We start from the raw sequence: 26,703 nt of genomic DNA on the forward strand, positions 1-26,703 counted from the left end.
TAGTTGCCTTATGTTAGGTGTCTACTCATATATTTAAAATGGTTTAGGTGGATTACAAACCTTTTTTTTTTTCTTGGTACATCTCCCATTGTACTCTTTTGTGAACATGGATGGAGGAAGTAGTTTACTTGTGGACTAAAGGAGTCCTACAGGAAAGGTGATAAGGGACTCTTTCAAAGGGCATGTAGTGACAGGACAAGGAGGAATGGCTTTAGGCTGAAAGAGGGCAGGTTTAGATTAGAGTTTAGAAAGAAATTCTTAATGACTGTGATGATGGTGAGGAACTGGCACAGGTTGCCCAGAGAACTTGTGGATGCCCCATCCCTGGAAGTGTTCGAGGCCAAGTTGGATGGGGCTCTAAGCAGCCTGGTCTAGTTGAAGGTGTCCCTGCCCATGGCATGGGGGTTGAAAGTAAATGATCTTTAAGGTCCCTTCCAACCCAAACCATTCTGTGATTCCAGAGATATACTGAACAAAATGGACATTGGTTCTTGATTCTCCTGTGGGCTATTATGAACTACCTGTCTCTTTTAATTACCACTGCAAATCCCCACGTACATGGAGATGAGAACCAAGTGATTTGTATTTCCAAAGGGGGTTGTTTGGTGCAGAAATACCCTTTAAATTAATTTTCCTTGCTGCTTTCAGAAGGCGATGGAGATTTGTTTGTATCATGTTGGCGTTATATTAATTTTTGAAATACTTAAAAGACATACTCCGGAGGTGTGTAAGAAAGATAAGACTGACATCTGCTGGTAGCTGATTTTTCAACTAAAGAACAGGCTGAGCCAAATGATCACTTTCATAGTAGGATCACAGTGCCATGGGACCTGAGTAGAAAAGGGAAATCTGTTTTGGTTTGTGTTGGAGTTTTTTGGTTTGATTTTTTTTGTTGTTGTTGGTTGGTAGGTTTTGTTTATAAACAAACACCTCCCCCTATTCCTTACTGGTTACAGTACTGGGCCTGTTCTCAACAGTGCTTTGCAAATTCATGGCAAAATGTTCATCTACTTGGTATCCTCTGTATTTGGGGAGATGAGAGGGTTTGTAATGCTCTAGCAAAATAGTTACTGTAATTACAGCATTAATGCAGAAATAAAATGTGTTGATCTCTGAAAGGAGAAGTGTGATCTGAATGCCTTCTGAATCCATCTTTGTAGAAAGAGTATTTCCTGTGCAAAAATCTTTGACATCCATATGGCAGCTTTGATGCTCTTATTACAACATGTAAAATTCTTACAAGTACAATATCAGTAGGTTTAACTTAATATGAATCTGAATTGTCATTAAAGGTTTAATAGCTACCTTCTGAAGCCTTTATAGCCCCAGTGTTTTCTGGTATGAGAAGGTCTTTATACTGTGTTTTGTCATCTTGAATATTGAGGTGGGCTAGACTATACATGCTTGTCTTAAATTTGCTGTCTTTTCTTTTTGCAGTATCTGGTGATGGAGAGTCGTTGGTAAGTTTGTTTCTGAAATGGCACAATTGCACTTTGCCATGTCCTTTTTACCAGGTCACTCTATAGTGACTATTTGGGTTCTTTCATTAAGTACTGTGTATTTTTATTGTTATTTTTGCTTTTGACACAGTAATCTGTGTGTAGAAAGTAGGAAACTTTTACAATAAATCTCAATTCTGCAAATCTAGATTTAGACCTTAGATTTTGTTACAAAGTATACTGAAAGGACATGTGACCTGAAGGTTGATGATGACAGTGTAATGTGTTCTTAAACCTGTAACTTTGAAATACTTTTGTCTGCTTCTGTATAGTACATCATGTTCGTAGTAGAAAAATCAAGCTGACTTGCCTTACAGGATGAAGATTCAGAATATACTTTAGCTGCAGATTTTGAAATTGGACACTTCTTCCGTGAAAGGATAGTCCCTCGTGCTGTGCTGTATTTCACTGGTGAAGCTATAGAGGATGATGATAATGTATGTATGCTCTTAGCATTTTGTTTATTAGTCACCATGTAGATAGAAACGTTCTCCTTTTCTGATTAGACTGGTATGAAGTATTAATTACAAGAGAGTAACAAAAAACCTTGAAGAGATTCCTGTTACTGGGGAATACGAAAGAATCATTCAGCTTGCTATGAGTTGTTAATCTGCTTCTGGAAGGGGCTTAGGTTCAGTTACTGTGTTTGAATATGCTACATCTATTACTGCAGAAGTTTTCATGCAAATATTAGTAGAGCTAATAAAACCTTGGGTTTGTTTTTCAGTTTGAAGAAGATGAAGAAGGTGAAGAGGAGGTGAGATGCACACTGTATCTTTTATAGATAACTGATTAGCTACGGCATTCCAGTACCAGAAATAGTTCTACATAGAGTAGAAAATAGTTGTTTGTAAATGCTCTCATGGATGATACTTCTTTCCAAAAGAGTTCAGCATGCCTGACTTAAAAAAATCTGTGGCTGGTTTTTCTTCTTCATAAAAGTACTTTCTGCAAGAACATTTATCCATTTTTTTTTTCCCAGTATTTTGAAAGCTGCTTTCTGATGTGAGTCAAAAATTAAACACAAGCTCTTTATTTCTTGAGTGCTGCATGATAAGAATCTTCTACCTCATTTTTAAATATCTGTTACTTTGGAGGTAGTGGAATTCAGCTGTCAGCTTTTAGTTGTCATAAGCTTGAAGACTGGGTTTTACTAAATGTAAAGTGAAAAAGGGGGAGTGTAAAACTGCTCAGGATAAAGGCTTGATTTAGGCTGGAATTTCTAGTATACCAAGAGCTCTGCTCTGTTTGCAGTAGCATTGTATGAACACAAACATGCTATGAAAGGCTTTGCAGAAAGCCACTAAATGTTACCACACTTAAATGAATTAATATCCTTTACAAAGAATTCCTTTTTTTGTTTTACTGCTTTTACTGTGGTGTTCTTGCTAATTTGTCAAAGGTACATACCTGACTGTTGTCAAGTTGACCGTACTCTGGTACATCAGGAGTTATCAAGCTGGTGGTCTGATGTGAGCTGGCAGCCTTCAGCATGCAGCCTCTTTTTTTTCTCTTTGCTTAGGCTGTTCAGTAACTAAACATGTACTTTTATTTTTTAAACTGAGTATTGATAGAAGTCTATGTGTATTTTTAACTTGTGTCCAGTGCCATATTACTTGGATGTAGTCATGTATAGAACACAGTGCAAAAATACTGCAAAATCCTCTATACAGGAGCACATAGCCTGTCCACAGTAATCCAAATAAACAGACTCTTCAGAGAGAGATCAAAACAAAGAATAAAATTAGACATATATACCTGTTACCAGAACTAAAATTCCAGGTCATGTTAGATAGAAGTTTTAAAATTGCTGGGTGACTGCAGCAGAAACTTAAATAGGAAGATTGTCTTAAGCCATGCTGAAACCTTTAAATCATCTTCTAAAGATTTTACAGATGCTGAATTCTTTTATATCAGCCCAATGCTGACATCTGAAACACTCTGGAATACAGTGATAACGTAACTTGCTATTTTGCTTTTTGTCCATTACAAAAAGTTGCACTTTTAACCTGTTTTAATTTCTGTTAGTTTATCTCTATTTTGTCATAGGAGTTGGAGGGGGAAGAGGAGGGAGAAGAGGAAGAAGATGCAGAGGGTGATCCTAAGGTAAGGATTTTTGTGTGCTTAGTCACAACAGACTATAATCATGAGCAGTGTACCTGAGGTTATAATAGTTTGTGAAAATATCAATAAATTATTTAAAAAACCCAAACTTCACCCTAACTTCTGACTGCAACATCTTCATCTTCTTCAGCACTCAAATTGCCCTTACAAGTTAATCATTCCATCAGTTGAGAAAGTGTAGGTTTTTGTCTTCCAACCTGCACCAAGAAAGTGATAATTTCTGAACTGTGTGCCTTTACTTCTTAATGCCATCTCTTTGTAATGCTGATAGATATTTTTCCTTTAGAAAGTTCATATTCAAATGTTCCTTGGCTGGACTTCAACTTAGAAGTAGTCCGACAAATCTCAACTAGCTTGTTTATTTTCTTTTCCTTAGAGTTGTTCTTTATCGTTGTCCTGATGGCTGCAGGTTAGACTCCACATGTCTGTACTTGGTTAGAAATCAAAAAAAGTTAGTCCTCAACTTTGAATTTGCAACTTTGATATGTGGCATAAAATTCAGCCTTAAGGGTTAGTGCTCCTTCTGATAGGCCTTTTTCAGTCCTTCAGTCCTGGTAAAGTTAATGCTTATATTTATTGAAGCTGGGACAGTGATGACAGGTTTGGGTTCATTTAGTTCTTAAAACATCAGCTTTTAATTTTTTATAAAGACAGATGAAAAAGTGGAAGGCATGCAAAACTGCTTGATCTCTGGATGACAGCCTTAACAGCAGCTTAATGTGTTACTCTTCTGGTGTAGTTTTATATACAGCATCATATCACCAGTAATGCTTTTTGCAACTGTGTCGAGAATCAAGTTAGTTTTTTTTTAATGAGAAATACTGTGTACTAAAGAAAGTCTGTCTTGTGCAAAGATCAATCAAACAGGATTAGAGAGGCAGAAATAAGTATTCTGACTGCTTGGTAAGATCAAGATGCAGTGATGTACCTGTAATGGGAAACAGTTGGACAGCTGAGAAACAGTGTTAGTTCTGTGTCAGTGTACATTTTTGTGAAGTATCAAATATCCTTCCAAAGGATTTGGCATTCTGTAGGAAAAAAAAAAGCTTAGGTTATCTTGGAAGGTTATGGTTTGTTGCCTCCTGTATTATTTTGTACATTTCACTTTTCATCCATGCTGACAGTTCCTTTCAATTTTTTCCCATTTAGGTGTAATATAAGTCTGTTTATCATTCATACATTTCTAGGTAAGGTGGAATTCCATTCATACCTAACTTCCAAGAGTCACATTTGTAGTCATGTAATGTGATTTGTTTTCTAGGGTTTTCTGTTTTGTTTTTTATTTTATCCTTTTATGGGGAAAAGAAATGGGGGAATTGTGACTTCAGAGTTTAGGTTTTATTAGTAAAAAATAGAAAGAAATGTGTATAGAGATGACTGCCTTTAAATTTTGTAATTAAATTAGATTTTTCAGAATGACTCTGCCTTCCTGCCTTCTGCTTTGTCTTTGTAGCAGTCAAACTGTATTTCATATACATATGATAAAAGATACTGACACTTGTCAGACTTTTTTTCCTTGTATCTGGTTTGATGTTGCATCTCTTTACTGTTTGTAGTGTACTTGCAAATTATTTCTTAAGTATCTTCTCTGCTCTTAAACTCTTGTAAGTCATCAGCTTACTTAGTATGTCTTTTCCAACATCTTATTTATGCTGCCTGACAAAGGCAGTCAGTCACTCTTAGAAGCCTTTTCTTGTTGATCTTTCATGATTCTGCACAGGTATTGTTCTTCTGCTCATCTGTCTCTTTGTTTAAAAGAAGAAAGAAAAAGTTCCTTCTATTGTATACTGTTATCTTTCACCTTTCATCCCATTTCTCATAGAGAACAATGCCTGCAACAGCCTCCATACTTTCCCCCCCCCTGTATTTTAGGCTGTGTCTTTTATTTTGCTTATTTAGGAAAAGCTATAATCTTTCCATGTCATTCCCTCTGCATAGATAATGCCCTTCTTTGCCTAAACTCAATATTGAGCTGTGCTTTTGTGTTGGTTTTTGGTGTTGATGTTGTTTCCCATGGGATGTGCTTTGAGACACCAGCCCCCCTGCCTCAGCACACTTGCACTGCTTGTTCACCTGCAGGAGTAGAACATCCATTTGTCACAACGGCTTATCTGTCGTCCTGTTGCAGTCTGCTGCACAGCTCTTTTCCCTCCCCACAACTAAAAATTGTCAGCCACTGGCTCCAATTTTTGAAGTCAACTTGGAATTCTTTTTTTTGTCTTTTAACACTCATGCCTCAGTCCTGTTCTCCACTCTTTCTTATGTTCATCCCATTTTCTGGTCCTGTTTCTCCCTGTCCTCTGCCTCTCTTTGCCTTTCAGTTCCCTGCCCCTGTTTTTTCTTACCCAGAATAATTTTCTTTTTCATGTACAAAAAAATAATTGGTGTATTTTCCTTTCAAATTCAGTTTCTTCTCTTCAATCTTTTCCATATTACCTCCTCCTTTAGCAAATGTAGTATAACAATACATGTCAACACTTTCTGCTTTAACTTCCTTCCTCTCACTCCTGTCTGTTTTAAGTACATTTGAGTTGTTCAGTTACAACCAGATCGTTATCACCTCTTACACAAAGCACTTATATATAAAGTAAGTTGTGGCTTTGGAAGACTGAGCAGTCAGATGATTGGAAGTAGCTTCAAAAAGATGCTACAAAACTGGATAATGTAGCTTGTTTTGTCTAGTACATTTTTCTATGTGCTTGCATGCCCTGTCTTCTTTTAGCTGCCTTTATTTCACATGACTGAGGCTGTGCTTGAATTGAGAAGTAGCTGACAGGGTTATACAGAATGCTGGTTTGAATCATGACTGAAAAAAACTGCTGTGGAGAGAGACTGCATGTGCTTCAAGGTGCTTTGTCTTCTAAGTTACATTAGTAGAAGGACCTGTGAGGAGCAAATTCATTTTCAGAACCAGTTGTGGGCAGAGGCAGTCTGGACTGCTTGCTTACTTAACTCTGCTTAGCTCTGGGTTTACTTCCCATGTGTATGTTTTATATCCTTGCTTTTTCTCATTCAGTAACAGAATAGAAAATAACCAAAGATAAGTTTCAGCTTTAGGACCCCTAACTGAACTATTTCATTGAAGGCATTTGAAATACTGAAAGGCTTTCTAACCTTCTCTGCTAGAATGGGCATCAGCTGTAATGCCTGCTGCTTGTGTTGATCCCACTGCTGGCAGCAGAGTTGTTTGGGAGTCAGATGAGATCTTGATGAGCTGCCTGTGCCTGCATGGCTACTTTAGCAGATGGAAAGCTTCCCAGAAAGTGAATTGGTAAAGTAAGGAGATAAAGACTTGATTGCTCTTTGAATCACCAAGGAACGTACCCTGCCTAGTATGTTTAAACACTGAAGACTTACAAAAATTCAGTGTTTCTTTTAGTGGTAACTTCATGTGAAAAAGGATCAGTCTGGAAAAAATAAAATTGCTAAAATAAATGGCATGGATATTTTGGGCTTCTGTCCCCATCCTATAGCACACCAGTTTAACTGGATGGGTAGACATGGTGGGCTTTGTGTAGGAAAGTCATGAAAGCAGTGTTACCTCAGACCTGCTTTTCTTCTCCATTTTACCTTGTGTTCCTGCAAATTCTAGGTGATATTTTTAATTCTGAGCAAGTGCAATAAATTAGAGGCAGTGACAAAAAGCTTTATATTGATCTTTGTTAGCAAAAGAGAAAAAATAGGAGTCTCTCACCTTATTCAGCTCATTCACCTCAAAGTGGAATCAAAGGCCCAGAGTAGTTTAAACTCCTTGCATGGAATAAGTAAATATTATTAAATACTTTAAAGATATAGAAAAAAAATTCTACCAATTTTAAAAGTAAGTCTTTTCTCATGGCTACTATAGAGAATCTCTCTACAACAAGAATTCTCGTCTCTGTAGCATTGGTAGTGATCTTCAGTACATGTGTTTACTGCTAAATTTATTTTAAAACAAGATGCAATTCCTCCTTATCTTTGCTGGTTAAAGTCTCTCTGGTCTTTATTTGCCTGGCCAACGCACTTCACCGCCTTTCTAAGATGTCTTGGGAAGTTAATTTAGGGAAATACAGCACAAATGGACTTGCTAGAATGGGGAGATAAGTGGCACAGGGTCTGTCTTAAGGCAAATCAGTGGATTGGTAGTGACTGACTGACCAAATGTCACCAAATAATCTGGGCACTGCAGGGAGAGCAGGCTCAAGCTTAATAGCACTGCCTGAGGGAGTGTGGCTGTAGGATCTCCATCCCACTCACAGCCTGGGGTCTGATCCCTGATCTCCCAGGAGCCATTAGAGGCCAGAGATAGGTTTAAACATGCACGTGCCCAATGGAGCAGCTGCAACTTGAAGGGAATTGTAGTTTATATGTGCTGTTGTCCTCTTGTGATCAGGGCATGAGATGCTTTGCGTGAGGCTGACAGGTAGCTGAAGGCAGTGTGGAGCTCAGGGCTGTGCTGAGGAAAACAAAATGGTGGGAGAAAATTGAATATGTTGGAATCTGGATCTGAGATACTGTCTTGATACTGATGGCCTGCTTAAACCCTTTGTATATATGGTCAAGATAGATACGCCCTCAACCGTAAGCTAAAAATAGCATAAAGTAGCAGTATTTGTTTCACAATCCTCCAACAACTGACTCAGATACAAGAAACCCTCAAACTGTATTTATTTTTTTTTTTTGTCTGAGAGCAGTAATCAACATTGAAAGATCCTTAAAAAGGAACTTTGAGATCTGTGTGACTCAGTTTTTACAGGATAAAGAATTATATGCAATAAATAAAATTTACGTGTTTACAGAATTAAGATATAAAGAAGATAATGGGAGTTTAATAGAAAATATAACAAGTGTTTTGGTTGATCATTAAAATTTGGCCGAAATGGTTGTGGTGGTCAACCTACATGTGTCTTCTTGGTATAACAGGTGAATAGGAAGGAAGGAGAGAGATGGAAAGACTTTTAAGTATATTTTAAATAAGATTTGTTACTTTATTGTGGCTCTCATCCTAAATACAAGGGAGACAAGAAGTGATGCTGTGCACTGTTCTGTGGCCATGTTCAAATACAAAGCAGTTACAAGAAGAATATAAACCTTCAGAAAGTTTTTGATAAAATGCTGCTGGTTTTGCCTGCCTCTAAATAAAAAGGAATAGCGTGCAATGTACTACCAGTGGCAGTTAGATTTTTCTTTTTTTAAGAGCAAGAATGCTAATTCTGTGTTCTGTGTAAAGGTGTCCCTCTTTTCCTGTACTTAGTCCCAGATGAGTGAAAATTAATTCACATCAGTGTTACTTGGAACCCCAGGCAGATGAGAGAGAACAAAGCTGAAATTAGCCAGATGTGCTGGGTGAGGAAAACCATAAGGTCTCTTGACATATCTGTGCAGAAGAGACAGTATTTGACTGTAATCCAGACTTGTAGTGGGGATGATAGTGACCACTCTAACCCTCAAGCAGTTTAGGTGAGGAACAGAAAAATAGCCTGGATTTAGTGCAGATTATCAAGGGCAAAACTTGATGATAAGGAAGCTTTAAACTAGTTGCACCTATTCTTCCTCGCTACAGGCAAAAAGCTTAAGTTGTCTTAGCTCTTGGTTACTTGATGTTTAATGAACTGTTGCATGATTACATCTTTTATAACATATAGAGCTCTTCTTCAGGATAGTTACTAAGAAACATTTTACATTGCAGTCAGTGACATTCAAGTCATGTTTTATACCTGTATTTTTCTTTACTAGAATTCAGTGACTGTTATTTGTTTATAATAAACTATACTAAGAATGGTAAAGGGAGAAGCAAAGCAAAAATTCACTGAATAAATTCTACTTTCTAAGAATCCTATTTTACAACAGAAAAAGCAAGAAGTGCAGTGTGAACCTGAAGTTCTTAGCTGTTTAAGTACTTGTTCTCACTCCCAAATACCCTTCCTTTTGCCAAAGGGGAAGTTGTTTTACTACCTAATGAAGGTGTTTCTACTTTTACATATTCAGATTAACATACGGACTTCTTGCCCAGTGTTAAATTGTTGAATAGTTACCTGCTGGTGATGCAGAACCTACAAGAAACCAACACATTAATTACTTTTTTATCACTTTACCTGAAAGGGCAAGGCTCCTAAGGAAAAACTCAAATGTGCTTCAGAATAAGCAGCCTACCTTCCCTGCCTTCCTCCCTCCTCAGAGTTGGAGGAGGTGGCAGTTTATTGTTAAAATTGTTTAATGGGAACTGAAAGTCAAATGAGGCTCTGTTTGGGTTGAAGTAGGACGTGGTTTGCTTTCTTGTTTGTTTGAACCTCGGCCTACAGGATGGAGTGTTAAGAACACAAAAGTAGATTAAAAATTATGAGATATCAAGCAGCTGGGGGCAGGGGGAAACCCAATAAATATGGTGACTGCTGTTGGACCCTTAAGATGTGGCCTGAGTTTGCATGTAGCATTTATGTACATGCTAATGATACCTAGTTAATTTGAAACTGCATAGCTAATTTCTCTTATTTGTTGAAGTGTATTCTTATATGCCATTTTGATTTTTAACTGCTTATTTTCTTTTTCCTTTTACACAGAAAGATTCCAGCCAACCTGCTGAATGCAAACAACAGTAATAAGGAAATACCACTTGGAAGTGATATTTGAACAACTTGTAACAAATAGTTGGATACCTGGCCTGCAGTTCAGGATATTCCATCGCTGCAGCACAATCTTATTAACAATGCTTACAATTAATTTGTTTTAAAATGCATGATTTTCACTAACTTTATTGCTTAACATGTACAGTGGCAACTTCAATGCATTTGGGAAATATGAGGTTTAAATAAAGCACACTCTACAGCCGTTGGTACACTGTAGCTAAGTATGTCAATAGGCCTTTAGAGCCTTTTGCCCTATGCATAGGGGAATAGTCCAGACTACCATGTGAGGATTATCCATTTTCTTGTTAAACATTGAAAATCGTGGAATAGCAATGTGCTGAGAAGCTGAAGTAAATGGATTACATGTATGGTAGCTGAAACAGATAGAGCAATATGACTTTTTTGCTAGTTCCCTCCCCCCTTTTTTAATGTTTCTCGCAACCTACAAATTGAACTAGTGCTTGAGCAGCTTTAAATGTCATATTTATTATCTCAGTACAACCAATCGAGTTGAAGTAATTTTACTTCATTGAAGAGGGTGTCATATTTGAGACTTAGTTGTTCATCTTACTATTTATTTATTCATGTTTGTAAGTACTTTGACAGAATTAGTGCTTTTTAATAGTTTTTAATATACTTGAAAAATCTTCTTCCTCTTTTGCATACAATATGGGTACTTGTAAAACAAATAATTCAAATTGGTCCCCATGTAAGTAGTCTAGACAGAAGAAACAAACTTGCATCAAAATGACAACTCTTCTGGATGAAGATCAAAATGCAAAGGCCAAACTCTTGCTGTTGATGGAAGTGGGTTGCAGCCAAAGAACCAGAACATTTCCAGTAGTCTTACTGCTTAGTGTCCAGCATGAAAGGACCTTTCACTATGAACACAGAAATTTATCAAAATGAACCAGTTCAATAAATCTGAAGTTTGGGTGTCTTACTTGCAACACTGAAATTATTCCATTCCACAGTTTGTTTTATTTAAAGTTCTGAAGTCTTCAAAACTACCTTTTGTTGTTGTGTGGCACTTCAGGTACACGTTTCTAGTTTCAGCATCCATTGCCAACCTCTGGCAGCAGTTGAATAGCAGCTGTATCAACACTGTGACCAGGCATGTAGAGTGCTCCAGCCTTACCTTACACATTTGTAACTTAATACGGTGTTTTCAATTTGTACAGAATAGATAGAATATTCTATTAAAGTTGTGAAACATGATTGTTGGTGCTTGTCTGATCCGTGACGCTTCCTGAGTTAAATGAACGCCCTTTTGCCTTTGGTAGGGAATGGTGAAGTGTTTTAACATGGCACACTCCAGCTGTTTGCCCATGCGGCTCCTGGCTCGACATCCTTCTTTGTTGTCAAAAGCCAAAGAACAGGAGCTCTTGTAAACATTAAATTATGGAGTTCTTTGATGTAAATCAGAACAAACTTGCTTAATTTGCAAGTAAACAGTCTGCAGTGTTTTGTAGGATTTGGGGTTTTTAGGGAGGCAGTGTCATAAGGTTCCACATTATCTGTGCAATTTGGTCATGGACTGAAGGAGGTGCTGGCAGGCAAACCGGTTTATGATGTGTTAAGATATTCCCACATCAATACCTCGCAGTCACAAAATGTGTAACGCTGATGCTCAGGTGACATAGTGCTAGGGCAGGAACGGGGGAAGAAGGCAGGAACAGTGATAGGTTCTGGGCTTTATTTTAAAAAAAGTAGATTTTGTAACCTACAACTGCAGTGCACTGTGGCAGGCACAGTGTAAAGGCATGTCTGACAAGGAGGGAATAAGGAATGGAGCTTGCCCATATGTGGACTAGCTCACGGCAGTGCCAGGGATGCTAGAAACATCAAATAGAGTTCACCAGGTTTGTTCCTCTTTATATTGGAAGAAATTGAATGACAGTTCCCTCATCCTAAAGAAGCACTTTCCACTACATGGTTAAAGAGGAGTGCTGCTACCTGGAGATAAACATCTGCAAATTAGCACACCGAAGTAATTTATGTGCATGAATCCTGAAAGGCGGACTTTAATTTTGAGAAAACGGGAAATTCCAGAACATGCAGAGCAAATGTGCCAGCATCCAGGGAGCTCAAATGAGATGTGTGGATAATGAAGCTGCCTAGCAAGATGTTCATCCTAGGGAAAGTGATGGGAAAGCTGAGCTGGGATTCGTTCAAGCAGAGTTCATGTGAGTTGACACAGCCTAACAGAAAACAGATCTTGTCAAAGCCCAGCCGTGCACTTCCCATTGCAGATCTCGCTGATAGTGGCAAAGATGAGCATTTCTTAGACTTCTCTGTTTTCTATAGACTTTTTCTACAGGAGAGGTAACTAACTGGTACTTGCACAGCCCCTTCCTTTAACAGAAAAGAGTATGAAGAACTGATGAGTTGTTTGACAGAATGTCACGGCCAGATAAGTCCAGGCTGGATGGTAAATACCAGAAGTGATTAATTGTTTGAAGAGAAATTTCCTAAAAGAATCAGTACTGGTGTTTTCTGAGGACTGGGCCTCAAGACAAGTAAATGGGGGGCCCTATGCAAAACTAGTGGGAAGTTTGAAAAATGGTGAGGTGATACCAAAAAGTGAGTCTAGGTGCATCTGTGCCTGATTGCCATCACAGCACCCTGATAAAAAAAACACTGAAGTTTTGTCTGTGGGAACATGCTCTCATGATGCAGCCTTCATGTTCGTGGCTTCTTATTTGAGGGGGGAAAAAAAAAGCTCCGTTTCTGGGTCTGAAAGTTGAAGCAGCTGGAAGTGCTCCAAGCGAAATTCATTTGGCGTGTTGCCTACTCTGGATGCACCATGATTAACAGCTCCTCTGCGCCTGGGTTGTCTAGGAAGAAAGCCTTGGAGGTAACTACGCTGCTGCCCTATCTGATACAGAAGGCAAATGGCAAGTACTCTGCTTCCAGCTGAAAATCACGCACTCCTTGTGCAAAAGGAGTCTTTTGCACAGCATTAGGGTACCTTCCAGGGAGTTTGGTATTTGGGATAACTGAAAGCTTTTGGTTCAATTTCACTATGTTCAGTTATCTGGGGTTTGCTATCCGGTTAGGACTTGTGGTAGCTGGAAAAATTAAAATGGTCTCTGTGTGTTTCCACTCTCCTTATTAAACAAGCTTTTCCTGTTTTAAAATAAAGGAGACTTGTAATAAATTCATCCTTGGTTAAATGCTGCCTTGACGGCAGTTCCTCAAGCAGATGAGGTCTCACCGAGGCAGCCAGCTCAGCACAGTGCAGTCTGGAGGAGGCCCTCACTGGAAAAGAATGCATAAGAAGAGGTCAGGCCAGTTACAGCACAAGGAAATCGCTCACTCCTTGCGAGCTCGGCAATTCAGGAGGCGAGTTTAGGATGTGAGACATGCCCCAGTTGCCTGATGTTGCACTGAGGTAGCACATAACCTTAGGACCTTGTGCACCTTCTTCTGAAGCATCTTAGCCTGAGCCCTTTTGGAAACAATTATAGCCAGAAAACCCTTTCTAGTTGAGCCTGTAACTGCAAGTAGTGGGTTATGCACTTAGGTGGGAGACTTGCTTTTCCTGCTGCTGGAACATGTGTTACATGCCCCAAAGCCTTGCCATCACTGTACTTTACCTAGTCCTGTGGCATTTTATGCCCACCAACAAATCAATATCCGTATTATTTCCCAAATAAAGTCCACAAGGAATTGATTTTGTGTCCATATATCTGTTCAGGTCTTCTCCCCTGAAGCTGAAGTCCTCATGGTTTTTAGCTTTGTTGCCCATATTTTTCATTCCAATCAGTGTGCAAATAGCTCTGTCTTTTGCAGTAGCTGTGACCTGCATGTGGAAGAACCTTCATCCTCTCCTTCCCAAACAGTTTACAGTCATCACCCTAATAGCAGGCAGAGCTATTTTTTTCCATACGCTCATATTGCTGTTCTAAATACAACCAGCCTCTGACAGGCCAGAGCCTTGAATTCCAAACAATAAATGCCATAAGTCACTCCTTTCTGACATGCATCCAAAAAAAAAAAAAAAAAAAGGCAAAAAATCTAAAAAAAAATAATCCAGGCTTGTGCGTTGTTAATGAGGCATCATGTGAATGAAGACTGAACTGTTTGCCAAATGCCAGCTTTTGTTTCCAGACCGGCTTTCCTCTCTGCTGGTTCACCTCGCCATTACACAAGCAAAAATGTACGCTCCACCCAGCAGCACGCTCGCCTCTTGCACAAGCCGCCTTACCCTCCAGATTTTACCGTGGGAATTTGGACACCTTGTGGGGATGCCAAACCAGGTTAACACAACCCAGCGAGCGTGTGCTCCAATTGCCAGCGCGGCTCCGCGCAGCCTCCTGGCTCGTACGAGCCTTCCTGGTAACAGTCTCGCACTGAAAAAGCAAAAATCCCCGCGAGCAGATTTTCCTTTCCTAAGAGAGCCATCAGCAGCGACACAGTGGCCTCTCACTGACTCGCCCCTACCATGCTGCCTGCCCACAGCATCCGCAAGGTAGACATAACCTAGCTTAAGAAAAAGGGCTGAAGAGAAGGGAAATGGTAGAGAAAGGAATTTACTCATTATTCAACATAACCCAAAGGGTAGAACAAAAAAAAATAACTAAAATAATAATTAGCCCCTGTTCAGGGCAGAAACCAAGCAGCATAGGATGATGCTGGAAAAGAAGGACCATTGGTCTATCACTGATGCAAATTTTTGTACTGTGCAAATATTCCTTGTGATCTTTTCGCAAAATAAATTCACTCTGATTGTTGAGTCCACGTTCATCCAACTTTTAGGGATAAAGGGGGAACTTGCTTAGCATTAATGTCTACTTGATCAACTGCATTACAGTCACGCTTAGGAGGGGTTTGGGATTTTTTTTCCTTATTTTTGATATTCTTTTTTATTTTACTCAATTATCTGGTCTTCCTTCTTCCTTTTCATGGTCCTGACTCAAGGGACATTCCAAACTCTTTGATTTCCCTGAACAGAAAGAGCACAAGAGAAGGAGGGTTAGGAGAAAAATTAGTATTGGAGCTACTACCAAAGCAAACTCCTGAAGTCGGCGATGGGATATAACTTGTTAGGGGAGTTAAAGCACTTGCTATAAAGGTCACGTAGAGCTCCTGCACACAAGTGAATAGTTCAAGGCGTTTTGATGCAGAGAAAAAACAATTAAGATATAACTGCTGCTGACATTGCCCTAAGCCGTTTCATCTCTTACTGCTTCAAAAAAGCAGGGAAAAACAAATTATGTACTTTCAATCTGAGATTTATATAGGATGAATTGTTGCTTAGCCTATGAAAAGATCAAAAAGGAGATCTTTGAAGACAGATTGCCTACAAAGAACACTGGACTGTTATTACACCAAAAAAAAAAAAAAGAGAGGTTAATAAGCACAGTTCAGGTCAAAACGTAGGCAAGTGTGTGTGTGCAATAAAACGTTTGCTAGGGCTGCTTGCTCAGGCATTTCAAAGCCGAGCAGCAAGAGGGTAAATCACTGAGCTGACATCTGGAGCGGGAATGAGCAGCATTCCACGAGTGTTCGGCTCTGCACTTGTAGTTTTGATAGAGCTTCTTTGGAAACTCCTGCAGTCAGAGATGGCTTGGCTCACGTTGGGATCTCCTGGCCAAGGAGGAGAGGGGATGGAGCCCTCCCTCTCACCACACCCAGCTTCATCCTGTGCCTTCTGTGGAACGGGTGTTTCAGTCCCTTTCTCATAGTGAAGCTGAAGAGGCTGCAAACAACCTGTTTCATTTGGGACTGAACCCTCTGGGAACTGACTGCTTGTATGGATAGGGTCAGTAAACAAGCAGCTCTGAATGTGCACCCCCACCTCACACCAGGAGGTCAGCATGGCTCCCAAAACCAAGCAGGGGTGGAAACTGCATGTACGGTGCTCCCAGCCCTGGCGAAGAGCTGCTGCCGGCAGCAGGAAGGATCCCTGAGAGATGGAGACCAAAAGGTCTACCTTTTGGTAGTCATCCAGCTGGTAGTCATCCAGCTCCAGCCCAGCAAGCCCTGGCCGGGGACGAGGAGTGTTGCCCCACAGTCCTGTCGTCCATCCCTCACTCCCTAGAGCATCCGTCTCCCACACTTGGCCTTATCTACGGGTGCAGGGGAGGAGGAGGAGGAGACACAGGAGGAAGAGGAGGCATCCTGGCCTCCCTTTTCCACTGCAGTGTGTAGCAGTCTCTCCCAGCATCCAGCCCGACCAGTACGCGGGGTTTGCTGGGTACGAGGAACCCGCCAGCACCATTTCACTCGGGGTCCGATTTCAAAGCCGGCCCTGATGGAGACGCTGGGTGAAGGCAAAGCAAACAGACACCGTAATTGCGGTGCGCTTTCTCATCTCCGCGGCGAGTTGCAAAATGTGCCGCCTCCTCCCTTGTCAGCCGGGCTTTAATTGGCTTTAATGAAGAAGCAATTACATGATTTCAATTTTTAATTAAAGGGGGTGGTGGTGCAGGGGAGGGGGGACCGACCCCCTTCGAGCATGTTAGTGGCACAATGGGCAATCTCCGGGTGTGGTGTGCAGTAGGGGTTGGGGGGGGGCTCCCCCCTCAACCCCCCGGGCTGGGAGGGCTTCGTGGGGGGATCTGGGGTGAGTGGCAGGAGTACATCGAAGCCAGCTGCCTCCCAGCAACGCTGCCAGCACTTTCAGATCCTGCCCCGGCACCCCCAGGCAAGCTGCAATCAGCTTTTTTTTTTGTGTCAGAGCCAGCAGATCAAAGGGGCAGAAAATAGCTTAAAAACAAACAAACAAACAAAAAACAAACAAAAAACCCCCAAACACCAAAACCAAACCAAAACCAAAAAGCCGTCCAAAGCCAAACCAAGTCTTCCCCAACACTGCACCAGCCAGAAACGCCTCCTGGATAAAGTACTGAGTGGTTGTTGGCATGGGGAGGAGCTGCTGGGGTGGGATGGATGTCTAAAAGTTAAAGTAGAGTCACAATTTGAAGCTTATTTTATTTTATTTTAATTCTGTTTTAATTAATGCCAAGCACTAGGCATCCATCCTCTGATAGAAACACCCTCCCTGTGACCCCACAGAGTGAGCACAAAGGTGGGACTGACCCACCCAGCTCATGTGTTCTTTTTTCCTATAGACACAACCTGGTCTGTCTGTCCTAATGCATGACTGGTAAGGGAAAAATGGAAGCACGCGGTAGAAGTCTCCCTTGGGAAACAGTGATAATTGCAGGTGCCAAACTGCCGGCTTAGTCGCTATGTTTTATTGCTCTCCCTGGCAGCCAAGAAGCCAGAGCTTTAGCCTTGACTTGGTTCCATATGCTGGGATGTCCTTCCTCATCATGTTTCAATAAAACATAATCGCTTTACGACTTCCTCTTGCCAGAGATAAAAAATCATTAAGAAAAAAATCTGGCGGCTTTGTGACTGCACTGCGCCCTCGGCGTTCCCTCTGCCCCAGCCAGCGCTGCTGGGCTTGCCCTTGGCTTGCAGGGGCTGGTGGCCCCGGGACCACCGAACTGCCGCCCGCGCTGCCCGATGCCACCGCAGCGGTGCCCCCTGAGCACCCACCGCAGGCAGGGCGGGTTGCCAGGGAGCGCCACTTCGGGGAGTGCGGCTCCAGGGAGGGGAAGGGAAAAGGAAAAGTGAAGAAAAGGGAAGGAGGGCAAAGTCCAAGGTTTTTCTGAGCAATGATCAATTCACCTGCTCGACAAATAGAGCTGGAACTGGATGGCGGCTGCTGCGTGGGCGGGCTGAGTCACCCTGCTGCTGCCAGCCAGTCGCCCCAGCCCTGCGCAGATGGAAGAACAAGGTCGCCTTTAACCGAGGAGAAGTGAAACCTGCCTTTTTAAACCCCCGGATGAGAGCTGGGACTGTCAGCACTGAGCCAGCAGCCTCTTCCATTTGAAGGCTGGGCCTGAGATTCCACTTCAGGCTCCCTGCCAGGCCCCCCACAAACACAAACCTCCTCCCTCTGCCTTCCCACTTCCTTTGCCCTGGGGTCCCAGATGCTCGACAAAAGCTCATCTGCCTCGACGCCCGCAACAATCATCTATCACAGCCTGGAATTGTGGAGGGGATTTTTTTGCAGTGACCTGCAACCTGTTGATCTCCCAGAGAAATGCAGTCCGCTCCCATAGGGATGGCTGCTTCTCCATGCTAGTGCCCTCTCTCACAGGGTTAAGGCCTTTTTTCCCCTTCTTCCCTCATTACTCTGGGATGAGAAGTCACTTGATCCAAGATGACTTGCAGCAACTGCTTATGAGGAATGAAAATAAACCCACTCTCCTGCAGTTTAGGCTGGGGAACGGGGTGCTGCATGTCAGCAGCACTGAGCAGCTGCCTTTCCCTGGACGCAGCCCCCTTGTCCTCATCCTCGTCCTCAGCTGTGAGCAGACATCACTGCTACAGCCATTCTTCACAGCACGAGAGAAGCAGCAGAAGCATCGAGCAAGGCACCACAGGGTGATAAGCGATGGAATGAATGTGGCTAGAGGGGATTTCTGGGTGCCGGTGTGGCTGTGCTCCTCCTGCCCCTGGTCAACACTTTAGAGTTTTCCCATGGAGAAGGCAACCAGCCCTTGACGCGCAAGTGAAACAGGAGCAGCCATGAGTCACCAAAGATAAAGGTCAGGCTCCTTATCGGCCATGGGAGAGGCTGTGGGCTGGGTGCGCTGCAAAGAAATGTGCTCAGAGGCCAGCCAGAGCCAAAAATCCCAGTGCCATGGAGACCTCTGCCCGGGGGACCAGCCCAGGGGATGCTGGTTTTCTTCTTCCATTGCCTATTTCTCAGCAGCATCCGATGATGATGATGGGTTTCAGTGGTGCCATGAGCCAAGTGGCACCGACAGGGTGGTTAAAGAAGCTGTGGGTGGTGAAGCACCCACACAGCTCCCTGCAGGGTGCTTGGCTGTTGTCAAACATTGCTGGAGTGGCCACAGAGAAGTGCTGTCCTTCATGGACAGGAATAGAAGGAAGAAAGGAGATGAACTCACTGACATCAAACATTTTTCCTCCTGTTCTCATGTAGGTTCTCAAGTCAGGGCCTCATAAGAAAAGCTAAGGATCGAGAAGTGCCTGTGTAAGCCCAAAAAGGCTTTTAGAAAGAGGCAATGAAACCAGACTGGTAGTGTCTGTGTTGGAAACTCCAGCCTCACTTTGCCACTATTTTGGCCAAATGAGTGATTTGCTGTTTCTGCTCCTTGGTTACTTTTCTCACAAAGCACTCACACTCACGGACATTAATCTCCTTTTTGGAGCTGCCCTGCCCATGCCACCCCCCACCACTCACAGCCCAGCACAGCTTCTGCTGCCGCCATGAATCCCACAGTTCTGACCAAGGGTTTCCAATTATGGGAATTGTGTCCGGTTCCATGACTGACTCCTGCTCCAGTAAGGCTGGAAGAATGACTTAGTCATCTTGGCTGCCTGCCAAGGCATTTAACTCGTTTTGCTCCATTTGGAGGTTATTTCCGGGCTCCAAAGGCCAGCAGGACTCCAGACTTCAAATGTTCAATAGTCAGTAAATGGATTGAGGAAACAAGGAATTTAAAGCAGTTTATCCCTGCTGTAGCAACATCTCTGGTTACATCACCTCCAGAAAAAGCTCAGATAAACCTGTCCCAGGTGGTGAATGCCAGTAAGTCCTTGCTCACAGGGGGTACCCCTCTTCTAAAGGACATCAGTAATTTGGGGTTAATAGCTAAGCTTTCGTGACATTTGTCCCAGTGAGATCTCAGTGATTCCCCCACAGTAAGGGGATTTCTGTGTTTTAAGCTATCACACAGTGTTAGAAGGGTACTGTGTTTTCACCTCAATAAAAATCACTTTTTCCCCCACAGCCCTACCAGACACTGAGCAGACAGAGAGCATGCAAATGGGAAGGTATGGGAGACAGGCTCCAGGGAAAACCCCTGGGAAAGGGGGACAAAGCTGCCCCCAGTAAAGCAGTGGGATGCCTTTGGCTGAGTGATACATCGCTATCCCCTCTGATCCCCTGCGTGTGCCGTGGCTCATCATTCGGGGGCTTTAACCTGGGTGCTGGCTGCCCTGCCTCCAGGAAAATCTATTTTTGGCTTGTCCCTGGAGAGCAGAGCCTGGCCAAGGTTATGTGCCAAGCACCTTCATTTCCTCCTCTTAACTGCCTGCCTGCTTTATCACAAACTTTCTCACTTCATCTTTTTTTCCACTCGTAAAGGCTGCAGTCACTGGTGCCTCCAGCAGCACCAGCACAGGCTGCCCCTGGGCCACCAGGCTCATGCCCATCTCCAAAAGTTCTGGCTTTTGCTCTCTGCACTAAACACACAGAGGTTTCTGCCAATCCATTTCTCCCTGCCACCAGATCGTGGTTTCTCTAAAAGAGCAGAAGAGAAAAATCAAAACCTCAGCTTTTTATGACTCGAGGTTCATCCAGGAGAAGAATAACGGCATCACTGATGCTCACCCAGCCCGAGCCCTCAGCCCAGTGGGACAGCTGGTCTTGGCCCCAGGACCCAAGGCTGGGACATGCCCTGAGCTACTTGTGCAAATATTTGCCAAGGTGGGGCTGGGTGTTTGAGCATGAGGTGGGCTGAGTAACCTGGCAGGAAAGAAGAAAGTTTGACTTTTACATGTTAGCCCCATCAGCAAATACTAACTTGAGGACTGCATAGCAAGCAGACTGCTGCTATCCCCCACTGCACAAGCCAAAAGGCAAAGGACAGGTACAAATTAGGTGGCACATGGAGCCCATAGCCTACAGTTCAGAGCTGTCAAACTCACCCATACACTTTTATTTGGTGGATGTAGTGGGGAAACAAATCAGCGACAGGTTCGATTTGGGAAAACTAATCAAAACTGGAAAAATACATGTTGCTGATTCCCCTTCTCCATTTTATCCCATGTTTTTAGGATTATTTTTTTCTCTCCCATGGTTTTTGGATTTCACTGAAGCACCTGAAGCTGATGTATGGAGAATATTTTTGCCAGTCAGGCAACATGGCATCCTCAGTTCCCACCTGGCCATAGGTGCAGGTTTAGGGTGGAGCAGCAGGGTAATGGTAGCCAGTACAGGTCAGGGCAGCAGGAACATTGGCAAGGATGAGAAACCCTCAGGAGAAGATGGGCAGAAAAAAAATCCTAAACTCTCATCAAACTGCTTCCCTTCACACCTGCCACAGTGCAGTGTCTTGGCTTCAGAAAGAAAAATCAGTGGCCATACGACGATATGAAACACAAGATCAGCTCTACCACCTGGCCTGCCACACACACCAGCTGCCCAGGAGGGAAAGGATGCTCTTTCCCCTCCAGGTACTCCCCACAGCCTGGCCCTAGCCACTGCTGGAAATGATGCACTGGAGGGTTTTGTTTGTGACAGCTTCTCAGCCATTCTGGAGACAGGAAATGACCCAAAGCTGGACAGTACCATGACCTCATCTTCTCTCCAGCTTCCTAAAGTTTGCTGATGTTGTGGTTAGGCAGCCCAGTGATACTTTTCAGTGTTTACTCTTAAAGTTTACACACTGTTAGTTAAAAGAAAAGCAAAAAAAAAAAAAGGAAAAAAGCAGAAAGCAGGGCCAGGAGGATGAGCCGAGCAGGGATCTCGGTCACCCACTGTCAGGACAGCTGGGCCAGGGTGCCAGGACACGGGTCACACTGACGCCAGACAGCGCAGTCCAGCAATGCACTCAGACATGATGCAGGACATCCTGCTCACGTGCACTTGTCAGTGCTGGACCTGCCACAGTCTCCACAAGTAGAGAAAAATATGACAAAGATGGTTACAAGCCACTTTACTGATCTTTGCAGATTTTGAAAGTGCAGGTAATCTGGAGAGGTGACCTTCAGTGTGGCATGTGATGTCAGCATATTACTACAAGGCCTCGCCCTTCATAATATCTGGTAAATGCTACTGGTGTAGCATAGCAGGGTAATAAAAGGCTGGCTGGTACCAGGCAGGCAGTGTCAATGGCATGAGCTGTAACCACTGGAGACTTCGTATGCATAGAGCACATCAGCATCAGTCAGGGCTGAGGTCTCAGACAGTTATTACTGCTTCTGAAAAATAAAAATATCCCAAATATTTGTCCCAATAGACTTCGGAAAATTGAATGATTCAGTGGGGGAATGTCCCATCATTTTAAAATTGTGAGCTGTAGTCTAAACTGTCTCCTGAGCTCATTAGATATGAGAAAATGTTGACAGCATTCAGAGGGGCCAGTAAATAACCTAATAGTTCAGGGCAGCACTTGGCAAGCCACTGGCTGGTCTTTCCATGCTCTTGGCAGAAGTCTTAGCTGAAGGGGAGTCACCATGGGTCCCACAGCAACAGGGGGCAATGGGGCTCTCTTCTCCCTACTGACATAAATCTCAAGGTATTTGTGGATCCCCCCATGGTGCTCAGCAAGCCACTTCATGAAGATAGTCATGGGAACAGGCTATATCAAGGTCTGCCAGCATTTAGACAACAGTCCTGGACCAAACCCAGTCTGCTGGGTCCATACCTTCCTTGCCCACTTGACGATGCATCCAGGTTCCTCAGAGCTGTGTCAAGCTACACACGGACCTTGCAGCAGCTTTCCACCTGTTGTACTTCTGCCATATGGGCTTGAAATTGGGCCAAGAGGCTCATAGATATGTGTATTAGGTGGTGGACCAGAGCAGGGAACTGCATGACCAACAGGTCAAAAGAGCAGATAACACAAGACTGTTTTCCATTTTTATTTTCGTAACCAAACCACACACCTATACAATGTCCAAGAGTGGAGAACACACTACAAACAACACACACAACAGCCGAGGCTGCTGGGGAGAAAGAAAGCAAAACAGCTGCTGTCCCCCCAGATTTTAATCCTGATACTAAGTGCCTGGAATCCTCCTCAGCCAGTTTGATTTGGCACATACCACCCTTATTTGGCTGTCTTCCGCAGAGCACAGCCAGGACTGGCTTACTGGAAATGACATCTTTTTTTCCCCAGCCCCTCACAACTGCTCCATGACTGTCTGCAGCAGTTTACAACATGTAATGGTAACACACTGAGTCAGTGGGATGAGACATTTCAAGCTTCTCAGGAAAAAAGAGTCTTAGTCAGATAAATATTAGTAAATTGAGCAAGCGGGGCTACGTGCTATTGCTGATTAATCCATGGTTTGCGTATGGTACAGAAAAAAATCTCACAGATTGAGCAAAGATGCTTCCGCTGCTGCCCTTGTTTAAATTAACCCAAAAGCTCCAATCTTGCAGCATAACATTTGCTGTAATCACTTAATGAGCAACCTTGGTGGCCTTCATCTCCCTGGCTGAGACCTTTCTAAGTGAACTGCCCCTAAGACAAGAGCTTCTTCACCTGAACTTGGGCATCTTGGAGTGAAGTGTCTGAGCTCTCTCTGTGCTCATGGAAAGACCTGAACACCCCCAAAGGGAGACTGAGCCTCCTTGCAGGGCATCTCCATTATAAGCAGCTGGCCCTGATGGGCTCCACGTCCCTCCAGGAGGTCCTGCCTGCAGAGGGACTGGTACCCATCAGCTCACCAGTGGGTTTGAAGGGACCCAGTGGCAACAGTTAGTCCCAGGACATTTCTGAAGGAAGAGAATAATAAGGAAATATAATAAAAAAACTTCCCAGAGATAGTCTGAAATAATCCAATTAAGAAAAAAAAGTTAGGAGTATGAAGATGTAAAAAAAATGGAGTAAAATGTGAAAAGCATGAAAAAAGCACTACTCCTTACAGCCTTTCCCCGTAGTAACCCATACTTCTCATTTACAGCTATTTAGGGTTTTTTTGAGTACAAATTTCCTAGGAGATCTGGTGGCCACTATACTGAGCTCCAGATATAAGTGCCTCTGGATACAGCTACACCCTAATATAAACATGGAGGGCAACAATTTACAGTGCAAGACCATATGTTTCTCCGTTACTAATCGACTTCAGCTGCCAGGATTATACTGTCAGTTCTGTAAACCAGCTTTTTCCCCTACAGATGTCATATTGAAATCATTATAATAAAAGCAATTTTACAGTCTTCAGTCTCCACTTCCCTCTGCTGCTGAGAAGTCTGCATTAACGCCAGCCAAATTAGGGGTCCTTCTCCAGGGACAGGCCTCTTGGAGAGGAGGTGCATGCCTCCAGGATTACAGAGTGACAATGGGAATGAAACCAAGACAGCAGTAGAAACACCAGTACCCTGCAATGGCTGATGGCTGCAGCTTGAGCTCGTGCATCTTTTGGGAGGAAGATGCAAAGTTGGGGCCAGCTGTAAAACAGGGCAGGCTAAATGCATTGCTAAATCCTACAGGTCCCACTGATGGGCATGTGGGAAGAGTCACTGTGGAGTTAAATTGACAAAACCCCCTTTTTTTTGCATTTTTCCTCACTGTGAGCCCTACTCATCCTCATCCTTGACCTTAGAGCATGGGCTCCTCCTGGCAGTGCCTGCATTGGTTGCTGTGCTTTGTTACCATGACTCACGTAGCTAAGGCAACCCCATGTTGCCAGGAGCGGGGTACACGATGCCTCATACTCGGAAATGATGATCAAATCCCTTCTCTGGAGCAGGCACTCACTTAAGGGACATGTGTCATGGCAGAGCCAGTGACCCAGCCTGCAAAAGCTGGCGCCACCAGCCCACCCATCAAGGCTGAGTGTGATCATCCCATCCCACCCATAAAAAAACCCCTATACACAACACACCCCCCACATCCACACCCACATACAAGGGCTGGTGCCTGATGACTTTTATTAATGGCAGCCATGGTAGTTGAATTTGGGATCTCATGCACTGTTGAGGCACAGCCATGGTGATGTGGTGGGCTGCAAGAAAAAGAATTCTTCTCTTCCTCTCACTGGTAACTCAACAAAACCTGAACTAAAGGCAGCGACACTTCTCCCAGCTGCCAGCCCCAGCTTGGACAGAGACAGCAGCAGGCATCTGAGCTGCAATCACCCAGAGCTTCTATTAGCTAAAGTCATAGCCCTTAATTGTCAAAGCCACTCACTACCTACACATACTCAAACTACCCTGTGACACCTGTACCAAACTTCGGTGACAGGGTATGGTGCGGGGCCATATCACGTCTCTTCCCCCTCTCCCCAGGTGCACTGAAGAAGAAATTAGAACTCTGCTGTCAGCTCTTCACCTAAGTTATAGCACTTGTTTTTAAAAAATAAGGCAATATACATTTTTTTTCTTATTAGCTAAGCTAATGCTGTATACTTGTGTCAGCAGTGACCAGCTACCACAGCATGCACTAGGGTTAGTGCTACTTACTTGTAAGTGATTGCCATGTTTCCCAGGTCAGATTGCTCTGAGCTCCTTGAAGTTCTCCATTCTTTACCGAGGCATGTTTCTGTAGGAGAATTGCTCAAGCTTTAGTTTTGCTGCCCACTTTGGGTTCAATCAGAGTCACCTTTGCTTTCTGCCTCAGGTAAATAGATTTTAAAAATCATTTTACAGAATTTTTGCATGGTCAGAATATCAGAGACCTAAAATGATGGTATTTTAATGCAATGGACTTTCTTTTTATATTGTTATCCACTTAACAGGCCCATGTTAAGTAAAAAAGTGGAGTCTTCATACAATGGACATACGTTCAAAACTAGGGTCCCTGTTCTGCAAGAACTTCCCTTTTTCAACGCTGCAAGAATTTTTTCATGTTTTTTTCCTAATAATTTTTTTTCTAGCAGTTTTCTAATTTGGCCAGTGTTAAGACAAGTTTACTGAGGTGACAGCTGGGAGAGGCTTTCAATATTTTAAAATGATGGATAAATGTACAAGAAAAATCACTCAGATGAAAGCAAAAGCAGAAAGACAGAGACCAAAGCGGGCTGCTGACCCTGCATCCACAGGTACAAGCTTCATTTAAAAGTGAATTCAGGTTTTTTTACCAAAACTTTTGAAGCAAGGTGTGCACAAACATGCCAAGTCCTGCAGCCTTTCCACACTGGAAGTCTTCCACCAGATGTTGCTTGTGCTCCTGACTTGCTGCCTTGTTTTTTTGCTCTTTTTGAAGTGGTGTCTCATTTCCTGTGCACAAAGACCATTCCCTGTTTCATTTTGGGGTCAAATTAAAAATACCCTAATGATTTCTGCTTAAATCCATCTCTGCTCCTTGTTGATTCAAGCACCCTTATTCTTATGGGGCATTTTGGTCAAGAATTTGTTTTACAGAGCAGACCAGCATTTATCCTGAAAATGTAGATGTGCAGCCTAATTGTAAGTCAATCTGGGCTGTTTGCCTTAGTGAAGCGAAATAAATCATTATGAAAAGTGAGATATAGTGTCAGGGAAAAGCCTGCAGCTCTTTACATGCCAGGCCACAGCTACATGTACGATCTGCAGCCACTTCCCCACCCCACAAGCAGTGATGGCCAGCATGGTCTTCCTACAGCGGTCTCCAGCCCATCCCTCCCTGAGAAGCTCAGCCAAACCATTCCGGGCTCATTCATCAACCCTGGGAGCGTTGCACAGCCCCCATCTTTGCTCTGACCCTCCCCACAGATGTGCACACTGCAGTGAATTATCAAAGCGTGGCCGTGTACTCCAGCAGATGAGTGAT

The 26,703-nt window shown here is 43.1% G+C and overlaps 2 protein-coding genes across 8 annotated transcripts in view; one reads left to right on the forward strand and one right to left on the reverse strand.

The window, feature by feature from the left end:
- NAP1L4 (nucleosome assembly protein 1 like 4) overlaps window positions 1-11,446 on the forward strand; it is a 28,486-nt gene extending 17,040 nt beyond the window's left edge. For 4 of the 7 annotated variants that reach the window (XM_064657537.1, XM_064657538.1, XM_064657535.1 and 1 more), the window contains 5 exons: window positions 1,438-1,460; window positions 1,817-1,936; window positions 2,227-2,256; window positions 3,549-3,605; window positions 10,163-11,446. In XM_064657537.1, coding sequence (XP_064513607.1) covers window positions 1,438-1,460; window positions 1,817-1,936; window positions 2,227-2,256; window positions 3,549-3,605; window positions 10,163-10,201 — 269 coding nt within the window. In that variant the 3' untranslated portion in view covers window positions 10,202-11,446. Of the gene's footprint in view, window positions 1-1,437; window positions 1,461-1,816; window positions 1,937-2,226; window positions 2,257-3,527; window positions 3,606-4,772; window positions 4,811-10,162 lie in introns of all 7 variants that reach the window. The other 3 variants (XR_010431201.1, XM_064657536.1, XR_010431202.1) reach the window with 3 other exon arrangements.
- The window catches only part of SLC22A18 (solute carrier family 22 member 18), a 145,945-nt gene that overhangs the window by 49,484 nt on the left and 69,758 nt on the right, over window positions 1-26,703 (reverse strand). The window lies entirely within an intron of this gene.

This window comes from Pseudopipra pipra, chromosome 6 (genome assembly GCF_036250125.1).
Source record: "Pseudopipra pipra isolate bDixPip1 chromosome 6, bDixPip1.hap1, whole genome shotgun sequence".
Classification (NCBI taxonomy): Eukaryota; Metazoa; Chordata; class Aves; order Passeriformes; family Pipridae; genus Pseudopipra; species Pseudopipra pipra.